Consider the following 14,497-nt stretch of genomic DNA (forward strand, 5'->3'; position numbering starts at 1 on the left):
AAATTCAGCTGCCGCGTTCGGGATCGAAGCCGCGTCTTCCGGGCCAGCAGCCGAGCGCCGTAACCACTGCGCCACCGCGGCGGGTGTTCGTTGAGGTTAATGGGCTGATTATTCAAACAGTGGAGAAGCTTAGCAGGGGGCGACAGAATGTTAGGTGGGTGGATGAGGTTAGGAAGTTCGCGATGATGTGGTAGCACGCGGTGGTATGGTGATATATACGCGTTGATATGGTTCGCGGTGATATGGTCGCAGCTGGCACCGGAGGAAATTACTGGCTTATCGGCTACGCAAAAAGCAGGAAAAGGATGACATACCAATGCTGATATAAAGCTTTTTGATATACAGATTGCTCCACCTGGTCTCCAGTATCTCTTAATTAAGAGACGAGAATCATTAATTTAGAAAGGCGACTGACAATGAAATTGTTTTGCCAGTTCATTAGGTGGATAGGAGGCTATTGTCGACATACATCAGTGCAAAGTGTTTGCCTTGTCGGCCCGATATAAGGGATAATCCGAGTTCATTCGCCACATTGAAAAAATAACTCCTTGTACTGCTACTGCTGTTGGTTTTTTCCGCGCATGTACGCTGTAATGACTTCGGTATGGTGACAGAAGAGCTTTATATCGAACACTGTCCGACATTGATTTCACCTTCAACTCGAATTATCGTCCCATCTCTAAAAGCAAGATTGCAACAAATACACGTTTGCTTTCTTTCTCGCCTACTTCAGGCTGTTTTCAATGCGAGCGCGCGACACTCGGGTGAACCAGTTAGACCGGCACCGACGCCTCATTGCCCGCGCTTAGGGCGCCCCAGTCTGCATGCTACTCCGAATCCTTTTGATGTGTTTGAATGAACCGAACAGTGCGCATATGTTGTCCTTTTCTTTGTTGTGTTGCTATTGCGCCGCAGTTTTTTTTTTTTTTTTTTTCAGAATGCAAGCGGAGAGGCCGCGAGCGGTAAACGACATTTAAGTCCATTAACCAGGCGCCTTCTCGCGGTTATGCGGTTCATCGCACGCTCATGACCTCAATTCCGGTTTTTCCCCGCATTCCACTTTTCGGCCGGCGCCGGGCACCTGCAACCAAAACAACCGGACTTCGTCTAAACAAGTTGTTGACATTGATGCGCGTTCTCGCGCTACACTGTTTCGTCTCAGCTACTTGTGGTTCCCAAGCGCCAGCTTTGAAGGCTTTTCTCCATGGCTTACGAGAACAGACCCCCCCAAATTTGAGTTTCGGAAAGGCCGCCATATTACGGCAACGGCACGTCGCGCCACCTTTCGACGGTGTCCTTGGTGGTGAGACACATCGCACGATCGTGACGTAACCCTTGCGAGGCCGCCGCTCCTGCCTCGATCATTCAACCTGCGGCAGCGGCACGGCGGCTCCTCATCTCCAGCTCATCTCGGTGCAGGCGTTGCTATGGTGCCTTAGATGAGGCCGGCTCTGCCCGTTGCTCCGTTCCAATCTTGCCTTGTGCGCCAAGTTTCTGCGTCTCTCCTCCGCACTCGTGAGTACCTGTCAGCTCTTTGTCAGCGGCTTGATCTCTCTCTCGGCGCTGGCTGTGGCTGTCGAGCCGGCAAGATGTAGGCGGCACGCTTGTTGCGCCGGCCTGTCATGCGAGGGAATAAAGGGTTGGAACAAACCTACTGGCAGCCTGCTTTTCCGGCGTCCGCTGACATATCCGTCAGCATCAGAAAACCCGGCGTTGCGGGTCATTTAATGAGGCCAATTCTTACTTGTTTTGTGGCGCGGACGGAAATTGAGCGGTTTGACAGTCATAGTGGTATGTTACGTTCAACGGTGCTGCTGTCGACGCTGGAAGCGGTAGCCTCTCTCTGGCGCTGTCGCCGGTGGTGAGGCTGAAGAGCGAGGGATGTTCGTACCAATCGTGAAACGAAAATGATAGGCGCGATTACAACAGTGTGTGCTAGTTGTCTTCTTTCACGGGGCAATTCCACTTGGGTAACCGGAAAAATCGGGGAGGAGGATTGAAAGTGGTTCATGATGTAAGACCGGTCCATATCTGCGCCGTCGCTTCATGCACTATCATGATTGGCCAACGCTTGTGTCAAACAGTCACGTATCCTTCTTATGTAAGAGAACGTTTTGTGTATCTGGCTCTCGTCTGGCAGCAACATTTACGTCATTTCTCTCCTATATTGAATTGTTCTTGTCTCCGCTTGTCGTAGCCTCGGCTAAAAAATCGGCTTAATTAAATTATTCACTAATAGCAAAGCTGCAGCTTCACGCTTGCATCACGCTGGCGCGTGATTACGGTGTTTGTGTGAACGATGTTGTTTCAGCTTAGCGGATGGTTTGGCTGAGTGGTTATGGCGCGCGGCTGCTGGCCTGAAGACGTGGGTTCGATTCCGGCCGCAGCTGTGGAATTTCGATCGAGGCGAAATCCTAAAGGCCCATGTACTGTCAGCTGTCAGTGCACGTACGTTAAAGAACCCCAGGTGGTCGAAATTTCCGAAATCCTTCACTGCGGCGTTCCTCATAGCCTTGGTCGCTTTGAGACGTTAAATTCCGATAAACCAGGTTTCTGCAAAAAAAAAAAAAAAGTAAATTAAATGAGTCGCGATGCTGTTTGTGCTTGTGTTCATTGTTGTTTTAATCACATGGCTCTAGCTTCTAAAGTATTTATCTTGCACTTTGTTAAGGTTTAGTTACTTTTTCTATGGAAGCAATTGCGTTCGCATGATAGCACAATTTAATTTATGTAATGTTGAGCCAGTTTGTTTCCTAGTTTAGACATAATACTGCACATGTAAAAATCAGTTACTGCCGGAAAAGTTGAGGTGAATTCACATTTTAGGATTGATGGATCTTCTGTCAGCGCTGCATTTTTCCTTTTGCGTAGCCATATTGTGGTAGTTAATAATGACAGAACCTGTCAATTTTCTTTCTTTATATCAGAAAACAAAATGCAAGGCACAATCAAGAGTGCGCTCAGCCTGAAGGCTTGCAAGAATGTCTGTGCAGTGAGCAGACTTCCACAGAATGTTCTCCTGTGCCGTGGGCTACTCACTTCACGGTCACAGGGGCAAATTGAAGCAGTTGCCACACAGGTATGTTTTCTGCATCTTCATTCCCTTAACGAGCATTGACTGTAACTGCCGGAGCTCGTGTAGTCAAGTTGGATGTGATTAGTATTCGTATGCCTTCATAGAGCACATGCAGGAATTCTATCCTTTGGTCATTCTCGCCATTGCAGAGCCTTACTAAAGTGTGTGCTCATCCAGCATATACGACTGGAGTCAAACACCAGGCTTCCCTGTGGTCATTTCTGAATTGTCCCAAATGGTCATTTCTGATATAGGGAAACTACTCTCCCCGGGCCTCGTATTATTTTTGGTTGTATTATTTCCTTATGTCTAAACCATCTAAGCACAGAGGTTCAGCATTCTTTTTCCATCTGAATGCTTTGCTTTGACTTTCTTGTGTAATACTCCTGTCACAAAGTCATTTCGCAGGCCGATAGTCTGTTGGCTGAAGGGTGAATTGAGCGCTGCTACAAGGGCAACCCCTGTCAAGTGAACTGAGCAGTATTGAACTCTGTTGTGATCTCGACGGTCTTCGAGTGACAGCTGCATGCACTCGGGGACATGGAGTTGATCAGTAGATCACTCGGGGGGGCCATGTGACGGACTAGAAGACGATGAAGCGGGTAGTGGTACATGCAGGAGCACCTGTGTTATGCCCACAGTCATTAAATCATATCATCGCCATCTGTCATCACATCTAGTTCTTCTGCTTGCCATCATGTAACATTATTGTGCATTAAAATTTGTTCATTACATCAGTAAGCAGTTTTAAGCATTGAAGACTGCATCGGAATTTGTGCCCTCTGCAGGTTCTCGAGCCCGGCACAGCTGCACTGAAGAAGCAGCCAGCGCCATTGGAGCCACCAGAGTGGCCTTACACTGAGCACACCGTCAAGGTGCACACATGTGCCAAGCTTTACCAGGACTGGAGGAAATGGAAGCCCGGCTACCAGAATGCACCTGCCAAAGGTACGGGTGAATAGTTTAGTGACGACATGCTCTTCTTCTGTAGAAAGCTCTGTTATTTTTACAGCAGTGCATTTATTTACATTCATTTACTCTGTATTTTAGCAACAATATTGTATGTGTACGCAGTGTTATCCGACATGCTGTTTCCTTTTTCTTGTCGTACTGAACTGATGGCAGTCTGACGGTCTAGGATGCTGACACTTCATTCTTCTTTGAAGAAGAAAAATAAACAAATTGTTACTATGCAAAATTTTGGACTACAGCCTCTGCAAGATCTTAGCTTGTACCTATGCGAGGCAATCAAGTTTGATGCAGCCCTCATTCATTTATGTGCACTACTATTTTGTGCAACAGTTCAACCTCGATTATATCATTTTCATGAGGCCACACAGAACCACCGTCGTATAATCCATGTCGCATAGTTAAAAACCTTGCACAAGTGATGCACTTGCATAATAAACACGTCTGCTACTCTGGCTTTCAAAAATTAAAGTTCTTTTCCCCATTTTTGTTCTGCAAGAATCAGTTCTGAGACCATATGCAGCCATGCTTTTTGGCTTCGAAGAGGCGGCGTTAGACGAGGCGCGTGAGTGCTCGCATCCCTGCGTGGTAAGTAGATGTCACATGCACCTCGATGAATTGGGCAGCGTGCCAGAAATATGGCTGTTCCAGCCCTTCGAAGATGTTCTGCAGCGCCACCGATGGTACTAGAACTAGCCGCAGATGGTAATAGAAATGTCTAATTTTGTTACTGCCTCTGCAATGAACATACAGTTGATTTCCCTAATGCCTGCCTGAGTGAAGTGCACGGAAAACGGGCCAGACGATCCACCTCTCACCACCTTGCCTCGGGTCCGGCCCATCAGCAGAACTGTCATTACAAGCTGTCATGCTCTTGATCTCATCGTTGCATGCACATTACCTTGATTCTGATCTGGAACCAACTTGGTTGACGTTACGTCTGCCAATAAAATGCTCCGCCAGCGTCCCATTCTGAATGGTTCCGCCGGTCATATTACGAAGCAGGCTGTGCATATTTTTCCGGCATACAATTGAAGCTTTTAATGCTTTATCCCTATGGGAGATTCTCCAGGCCCACACCCATTTTTCATAAAATGCGGGTCATGCATGAATGGGGTATGCGTAATCGGGGTTCTAACATCTTTTTTACTTTTTTTTATTGCCGTGCTTTGTTTTGTAGATATTTTTCTGTTTGACTGCTGGAGACAATCCACGTTGACTATCCAACGATTGCCCACAGGTATCAACGGTAGAGGTCCGAATAGGTCGATGCCGACAATGTCAGATGGAGTAAATGGGCAAGGAAGGGGTTGTAGGAGGCCCACAGAAGGAGACGTTGACCATTTACGGTGTTGGCCGTAAAAAAATCTGTACAGCTGGCTAAGACATCGCCTACAACCCTGCACATTCAAATCTTCGTGCTGCACTTTGTAATTTTTTTTAAATCTTGGCATTCTCTCTGTAATTCTTCTGCTGAAAAACATGACGAAGCTGCTCCAAACGAAATTTTCAACTGCTACAAAGACTGCTCCAAAATGCTTTTGGCCATTGCAACTGCTGATATTGACATGAAATTTCGACTTTTGCAAAAAAATTTGTCAGAAACTTTTTTTTTCCCTCCGTAATGAACCCTCCCTCATACTGATGTCAACTTTTATGGAAAAAAAATATTTGTTCATTACATAGATCACAGGAAAGCATTTCAAAACTTCAGCAATCATGCAAACGTTACAGAATCAGGGTGCAGAAGAGCCATAAGCAAAAATACTGGAGGATATTTATAGCAGGTGCACAACTACCATCGTCCTCCATAAAGTCTGCAATAAAATTCTAATAAAAATGTGTATCAGGCAGGAAGACACGAAGTATTGGGGATACTTCGTGTTGATGGAGAATGCCCTAGTAATCTCCGATTCACTGATGATATTGCCTTGCTAAGTCACTCAGAACATGAACCGCAAAGCATGATCAGTGAGCAAGACAGGCAGAGCAGAACAGTGGGTCTAAAAATTAACATGCAGAAAACCAAAGTAATGTTCAACAGCCTAGCAAGGGAACAGCAGTTTGCAATTGGTGGCGAGGTGCCGCAAGTAGTAAGAGAATATGTCTACTTAGGGCAGGTAGTGACCGCTTATCCGGATCATGAGAGGGAAATAACTAGAAGAATAAGAATGGGGTGGAGCGCATATGGCAGGTTCTCTCAGATCATGAGTGACAGTTTACCAATATCCCTCAAGAGAAAAAGTATACAACAGCTGTATCTTACTGGTACTCACCTATGGGGCATAAACGTGGAGGCTAAGAAAGAGGCTTCAGCTTAAGGTAAGGACAACGCAGCGAGCCATGGAAAGAAAAATGATGCATGTAATATTAAGAGATAGGAAGACGGCAGAGTGGGTGAGCGATCAAACAGTTTAATGGCATCCTAGCCAAAATCAGAAGAAAGAAATGGGCTCGGGCAAGGCATGTAATGCGAAGGCAAGATAGCCGCTGGTCCTTAGGTGTAGCTGTTTGGACTGCACGAAAAGGCAAGCATGGCAGGAGGCAGCAGAAAGTGAAGTGGGCAGATGAGATAAGAAGTTTGCGGGGATACGGTGGCTGCAACTGGCGCAGGATTGGGTTAATTGGAGAGACATGGGAGAGTCCTTTGTCCTGCAGTGGGCGTAGTCAAGCTGATGATGATAGGTGTGGTACTTTACGTGATGTGCATTATTTTTGCTAATCAGCTATAGCTGAGTTGTAGTTTTTTGTTTTCATGAAAATATCATTTAGTGCTATTTATGGATGTTCTTTGTGTGAGCTATAATAGCTCATGAAGACTGATTTTGTGGCTGACTGTAATCACCAGTGCTGCTATGGAGCAAAGCTGTATGTGAAAAACATCATTGCTGCATCATATGTTGTGCAGGTATCGCTTATTCTTGCCACTTGTGAATTCTTTTGTTACACAATGCTTATTGACTGGGAATGCTCTCTGTTTCAGGGATCGAAGTGAATCTTGGTTACATGCATACGGGCTTAGACAAGCCAGCTGCTCAGCGCGAGGGCCGCCCCACTGTGCTGCTGCTGCATGGGGCGCCTGGCAGCTACCGAGACTTCACCCAGCTGGTGCCTTTCCTGGACAGCCAGGGCGCCACCGTCATTTCGCCCCGGTGGCCTGGTAAGCAAAAGCCAAGTGGTCTGACTTACGCAGGCAGGAAAGAAATCTGTTGCATTATTGAATGTGCGTATAACATGAATTGCAGTGGCTTCATGCTGAAAAACTCAGCTGTGTTATATCACCAAGACCTCCATCAATATGTGCTTACAGCTATAGGCGTGTTGGGAGCTTTCTGCAAGGTAAATAGGGCACTCTTGGCAAGTGCTTTAAGTGATTTGCTATAACGGCATCTATATGTTTGTTCCATTTAAGTGAGGAACCAACCTTTTCACTGGGTATACTATTCATGAAGTAACAATGCTTTTGCGACTTAGAATTTCTGGTAAATGTTGTAGCCTTCGTTTCAGAAACGTTAATTTGCATTTGCCTCTGTTCACACCAAGCCGCGATTCTGTCAAGGTCTGCTTGCAAGGACCTAGCCTCGTCAGTGTTGGTAATCTGTCTATAAATAACGCATTCGTCAGTGAATAATCTAGTAGAAGAAGTAATATTGATGTCATTAATGTAAATCAAGAACAGAACCAGTCCAGTAATGAACCTTACAGCACGCCAGATTTTACCGAAGGTGGGAAGAACAACACCCATTTACACATACTTATTGGTTGGCAGGAAAGGGAGTACCGTAAAAACCCGCGTATAATACGAACCCGAATATAATACGGGGCTAAGTTTTAGAGACGCGAAATGGGAAAAAAAGTTTCACCCGCGTATAATACGAGTAACTCAAGCTCATAGAAGACATTTATTCAAATCGCATCCCGCACTTCACTTCAATTACTTTGTTCTTCAGTAGCGCTTTCTTCGGACATTTCTTTGTCCGACAAATCATCCCAAATGTACTCATCTTCCGTGCCATCGAGGGCGTTTGAGATGCCGCACTTCTTAAGCCCGCTTCAGCCCCCCGGTTGGCGTCACTGCAGGCTCACCTGAGCGCATCCACTCTGCGTAGCACCGCCTGACTGCGTCCTTGAACGGTTTGTTTACACAACCATCAAACGGCCGTGAAAGCTTTGTCGCGTTCCGCTGCACGCGAAAAGGGCTTCTTTCTGTTGTGGCCATCCACGAATGCTTCCTTCGACGACACCAAACTGCCTCCCGGCCGCACCGTTGCCAATGTTCTCCGCAGCCAAAATCGCTTGAAAGTAGCCGAGTACTGTTTTCAAGACCGTGACATCGTGCTCTCTAAAACAATATCCACTTCACGAAGCGTGCCTTACATGCGAGCACGTGCGTTGTCAACAGGCGCACCCAACGGATCAACAAAGAAACGACGTCGTGACGTCGTTTGTCGAGAGTAACAAAGCCAAGCCGTAGCCACGCCGCAAAAACGAAACCAAAACTTCGAGGAACTTCGAAAATTTTTGTTCGGATCCGTAAATAGTACGAGGCGGAAATTTAGGACGCTAATTATGGGAAAAAAACCTCGTATTATACGCGGGTTTTTACGGTAATCCAAGTGATGATATTCTTGTTAATGCTGAGACTGTTTAGTTTCAGTAATAAATGATTATGGGGTACCTTATTAAATGCTTTTGCAAAGTGCATCTTTGTATCATACATGACTCCAGTGAATTGTGTAAATAATGGCAGAATATTGTGAAGATCCAGAAGTGTGGACTGTGAAATCAATTACGATCAACTGCAATGCAGCACGCAAGGTATGAGTTTCACCTCTGCATACTACAGGTGGCGGCAGCAGCTGGAACCAGATTGCGCTTGCGTCGCCCACGTGCATTTGTTTTCAGTCAGACAAATTTTGGCCCCTCCCCAGAGGGCGCATAGCTTGTTGCAGTGGCACAGAGTTGCCCAGGTTGGGCTGGCCAGGAGTCGCAACCGACCTGTGGCGTATTTCAAGTTTCAAGCTTATTTAAAACGCACATAGTAATACAAATACAATAAAATCAGTACAGAAGGAGGTACATGACTGTCGGGGGGACCTCCTAGAACAAATCAAGTGGGGTAAAATTGCAAAGAATGGAAGGCAGTGTATCAATTGGCATGAATAAACAATCTACAAAAAATTTACAATGTTATGTGGGAAAAACGGAACAAAAAGTATATACAGCAACAACTTTGAAACATAATGAAAAGAAAATGAGACTTTAAACAAGGATTACTACTGTTTAGGCATGTGAACTACACAGGAAATTAATTAAGTACTCTTTAATGCGGTGATGAAATGAGGGAACAGTAAACGACGCTTTAATTTCACATGGCAAAGTATTCCAACAGGATATGCCGGCAAATATTGTAGTAAATTTTCCATAATTAGTCCTCACTTTAGGCAGAAGAAGTTTATTACGCTGTTGAAACCTAGTAGAATTAGTATTTATAAGCTGATCAGGAAAGCCATCAATATGAGCATGATGATTAATTACCTTCAATCATCATTCATTTCAAATATTCATTTCAAATAACCATTGATATTCCATGTAGTCGGTGCGGCCTTCTGAATGCTGCTGTCTGGCATTCAATAATCTACAGCAACGGCATCAATGCATCGCCTTGAAAGAAAGAAAGATGAGAGGCAAGACAGTTAATTCACGCAGGGCCAACAGTGGCAGTGGTTACCGCATTTAAGTTTGCCCTTGCAGCTCTCACTGTATGATGTTGACACCAGGCTTCAGATGCCCATCCAAAACCATCCTTTTAGACACCCTACAAGTGTCCATTAGATGTTGCCTGATCTTTAAGTGTTCCAGTGAGCTAGCTTGAAGAAGCTTTTGTCATAACTCAGTTTTGAAGGGAAAGCTTCGCTACGGGAACTCGGGCTTCAATCACAGACCATGTAAATTTGGCCTTCAGCTGAGTTGGAGATCAAACCATGAAAAAGAGGAAAAGAAATTGAATCAATATCCATGACTAGAAGTCGAACCCGCAGCTGCGCAAACAGATCTCCTTTACAGGGCCACTCAGTGAGACCACTAGGCTATCATCGCAGCCAACACGTCTCATGTTAACCCTTTCGCTGTCACGGACGTACCGGTACGTTTTCGCGCTTCCCCCCCCACAGTGTCACTGACGTACCGGTACGTTCTCTATCGTGCGTTCAAAATTTCGCGCTTGAGCGCAAAGCTGACGCTCTTGGACTAGCCGCGCCATCTGTTGAATCTTTCTACAAGTTCGTATATTCGCCCCTTACTGTTTTGGTACGTGTATTGAAGAGTACGGAGCGACTGCCATCCCACCCCTCTCTCTTTGCTGAGTGGCGCGGTCGCTCCGTGTTCGCCGGATCATGACGCGCGCACGTGTGGCGCCGTTCCCACTCCGAGAGTCAAAGAAACCGACACATGACCCGATCGCTGCTTTCGCTCTCTTGTCGCACCCTCGCTTGCGGCTGGCAGCAGCAAACGTAAAGCTCCTCTAACTTTGTTTTAGCCTTTTTCCATCTCCCTCTCTCATCTTTATTACATAGCGTCCCATTCCTCTCCGTTTTGCGGGCCACTGAAAGCACACCCCCGCTGCACGCGGTTACTTTCGGATATGGCTGACCGTGCGGGACCTTCCTCTGCGCATTGGAGCGGTGGCTCTTCCGATTCTGAATACGAGCCGAGCTTGGATTCGGACTCAGACAGCGTCTCATCCGAGGAAGAGGAGAGGTCCGCATCGTCAGATTCTGATGTTGAAACAGCGGGACCATCATCCCGGAAGCGTGCGACACAGGGGGTGCGTCACGGGCAAAAACACCCGACAGCGAAAGGGTTAAATTGTACCACACTCTCGCTCTGTGCATTGGAGAGCGTCATCTTCATCAACTTCCATCTGCACCGTCCCGCGGCACTGCCTGCTCACTGTCGTCTTCTATGTAGCACAAATCCGTTTTTTTCGCTCCGATTCAAATGTAGTAAACATTCTCTGTAGTTTTTTCAACCTTGTTAGCTGCAGGAAAAGACCCACGGGCTTCTTTTCAGGATTTTTGCTTGTCCTTCTTGCTCCTCTGTCATCATGGCTGCTCGGCGTAAATCTTTAAAGCCAACACTACAGGGATTAGCATGCCTGCAGTGCACAGCCTGTGCCCCCAGACACGATGGCATGACCTGTATAGGGTGTTCTCTAAGGCTCTTGTGGCTACTGCTCTTTTTACTACCTTGCAGTGTGCTGAAATGTATAGCATGCGATATTTCTTCGAGCGCACAGAGCAGCACCAACAGGTGTGCTCTGGTCGTATGAATGGGCACAAGTACAGGAACTGGAGTTGGTTGTCTTTTTAGGCAGTTCCTTTCCTTGCTACTTCCTGATAAAAAAGCCAGAGAAATTTCACGGTAACTTGAAGAACAGTGCCTGGAAGGACTAAAGCTTGAGACCTACCTATATTACTCTCTAATGCACAATTTTTTGTTCAAAGTGGTAAAGGAAAGTTCAGAAGGGATGTGAACCGTAAGGTTTCAAAATGCCTGAGGCATCAGCTGTGAAAGCTTCCTTGAAGTCTTCAGGTTCTGTCTACGCTCCATCTTAACCTTCAGAGATGGGCTTTACGTCTAGAAATAAGGAGCCTGTATAGTGTTGTTCATGTCGTCTCTTCTTAGTGGCCTCTTATTTGGCTGCTGTGACAGAAAAGTGAAAGAAGCGTGTTTCGCTATGTAGATGGTTTTTGATTGTCTATGAGGCCTCCGAGTCAGGACCCCAGAGTGATGTTAAGAGGCCTTTTCAAAATATTCGCAAGGCCCCTTAAAGGGGCTCTGAAAAGGGCTCTGATAAAGTTGAGGTACACCTGGGATGTTAAAGTGCGCCACTTCACGAATATTGTTCAGCAAGAATTTTTGTTAAAGGGATACTGAACTAAACTTTTGGAGCTGCTCCTTCACATGTAAACAAGAGCTTGACTAGTAAAATTAATAAATCCGACAAGCATTTTAGCGAAAAAGGCAGATAACACGTTTTTTTCCGCGATTTATTGCCGTATCGTTGCACCTGGCGGCCGCCTGGGGAAGCTGCGACTAGACGTCATTACACCCGCGCGCCCACCGTTTCCACAAAAGCACGATTGCCATCGCTACTCACGGCTCCTTGTCTGTCTGTCGTCTGCTCACGGCGTACACAGATATGTCAAGACGTTAATCGATGCTGTCTACATACCATAACCGTATGCACGCTTATGTACGCTAAATTCAGCCTCCGGAAATTTTCCGGACCTTACGCCATTTCTAACATTCTCACTTTTGAAACAGATGCGCGACGATGTTTAGACTTGTGGCGCCATCTGGTGGTTAGGAGGGGAACCATTGTTGTCAACAAACCGACGCTCCTCAAGCCAAAAAGGGGGCAGAATCGTCATTCTAAATAACAAACAAAACAAATTTATTACTCGTACGTTTTCTTATCGGAGATAGGAGACGAAGCGAAAGACCAGTGTCCCATTTATGGCCACTGAACGCACTGAAGAAGGCAGTTACAACGACGAATCAAGTCCGAAGCGAGGCTTCAAGCATCGAAGGGCGCCGCCATATTTGTCGCCGCGGGAATGCAAGCGGGGTGCCATGACGTCACGCTCTTCGCCATCGCGCCAGGCGGGAGGTCTTGGCGCGCGCTCGTGAAACATTGAAAATAAAACCATCCGCTGAAAAATATGCGCAGTGACGACTAGATTTCGGTGTAATCACATTCCGAGAATCTATTTTCAGTGTTTTTGCTCAATTTTAAGATTTTGCTTCAGTATCCCTTTAATGCGCTTTGTAGAAGCTGAGTTATCTGTAGTTAAAATTTGAATTTCTGCGTCTTTGCGCCTTTTTCTCTTCTCTCGTTACGTTTTGCACGTTGGAAGGTCTGCGCGCCTCCGCCGGCCCCACCTCCGGGGGCGGAGCTTCCTGACCTGCAGGAGCTAAGCCGCTGATTGGACTTGGCCATGGTGGCCGCCTGACGTCTGAAAAAATCTAACGAATAGCCATCTCCCAACTTGTATACGCAGAAGTGAGCGACTGCCGAGGGTGCGAGCGTGAAAAAGTCACCAACTCGCGCATGATTGTGGGTTCTCTGCTGCGCATAAAAGTGAATTATTTGGCTCAGGTGTTCATGACAGCACAATGCAGTGATCGGAAGGGGTTTCAGGGCCCCTTTAAGGACTTCACGCTAATGAAGGAATTGCCTGAAGATGACCAACTCCAGTTCCTAGACATGTGCGGTCCAACGTGAGGCTGGTTTTTTCTGCGCCTAACAAGTTTGAAACACTTTGCAAGATGGGGAACAGTGAAGACCTGCCACCAGAACAGTGCAAAAAGAAACATGAAAAGGCTTTCACTTAATTAAAAAAAAAAGAAACCTTCTGTTAAATACCGTTATCGTGTGGGTCATCATATATAGGACAGACAAGGCATTGTCTAAATGGTATAGGCTGAGAGAGCGCAACAAAGATGTCAAAGATGGAGCGAGGAGGAACTTGCCCGAACATGTGGTCACCTGCAAATGCTCTGCAAACTTTGACAAACGCAACATTCTCGGAAGGTGCAAGAAGCATCTTGTGCATGAATTACACAAAGTGCATGCAATTTCTCGCAGAGGAACAGACTGCGTCAGCGCTCCTTCTGTAACTCTCAAAAGAAAAGATTAGATTTCTTGATGGCTGGGAATGCAGAGTACCTTGCTGCTTGGTTTTTAAGTTTTTACATATTTTTTATACTGTGTGCATGGCTCTGTGGTTTATATTACTGTTCCTGCAATAAATTCTTTCAACTGATGGTGTCAGCACTCTTAGTGACACTAATACCAATACTAGATAGTGAGCGTCACTGACAGTGATAGTTCAGTGTTCTTTTTCTCTCTCCCGTGTGTTGTGCTGCTAATTTTATGCATAATATTGCTATAAATAGTAGAGCAAATATAGTCTAGCCCCAGGTGTTTTCGTGCTCTAAACATTCCTCCCTTTGCCTGAATATGCATAGGTAAATTTTTCTAAAGGGTTTCCTTTACTTGCGTGCTTTTATTGATGGACCAACCTTATGCTGCCACTTTTTCTTTGCTGTGTTTTTTTTTCAGACTTACGCCTCAGCTACGAAATGGGAACATTTTGGCATTCAGCAGAAGAGAAGACGCACTTGCTGACAGACTTTCTCAAGGCCATCAACGTCAGCAAGTAACCAATTATTTTATTGTAATTTGTGAAGTATTTACAAGGTGTTTACTAAGGTAATCGCTAATAGAGTCAGGGCAACCTTAAACTTCAATCAACCAAATGATCAGGCAGGCTTTCATAAGGGATGTTCCACAATTGATCATATTCACACTATCAATCAGGTAATAAAGAAATGCGCAGAATATAACCAACACCGATATATAGTCTTCATTGGTTGAGCATATCA

At 45.9% G+C, this 14,497-nt stretch overlaps 2 protein-coding genes across 2 annotated transcripts in view; one reads left to right on the forward strand and one right to left on the reverse strand.

Moving 5' to 3' along the window:
* LOC149371693 (uncharacterized) overlaps nucleotides 1-8,949 on the reverse strand; it is a 34,791-nt gene extending 25,842 nt beyond the window's left edge. Inside the window, exon 1 of the mRNA XM_089565936.1 lies at nucleotides 8,877-8,949. The gene's annotated coding sequence lies outside the window, so the exon portion shown is untranslated. The remainder of the gene's footprint in view (nucleotides 1-8,876) is intronic.
* The window catches only part of LOC149371694 (uncharacterized), a 34,185-nt gene continuing 21,008 nt past the window's right edge, over nucleotides 1,321-14,497 (forward strand). The window contains exons 1-5 of the mRNA XM_089565934.1: nucleotides 1,321-1,515; nucleotides 2,928-3,079; nucleotides 3,865-4,024; nucleotides 7,029-7,205; nucleotides 14,175-14,271. Coding sequence (XP_089422060.1) covers nucleotides 1,440-1,515; nucleotides 2,928-3,079; nucleotides 3,865-4,024; nucleotides 7,029-7,205; nucleotides 14,175-14,271 — 662 coding nt within the window. The 5' untranslated portion in view covers nucleotides 1,321-1,439. The remainder of the gene's footprint in view (nucleotides 1,516-2,927; nucleotides 3,080-3,864; nucleotides 4,025-7,028; nucleotides 7,206-14,174; nucleotides 14,272-14,497) is intronic.

This window comes from Amblyomma mixtum, chromosome 1 (assembly GCF_055824585.1).
Source record: "Amblyomma mixtum isolate Tamu chromosome 1, ASM5582458v1, whole genome shotgun sequence".
Lineage (NCBI taxonomy): Eukaryota > Metazoa > Arthropoda > Arachnida > Ixodida > Ixodidae > Amblyomma > Amblyomma mixtum.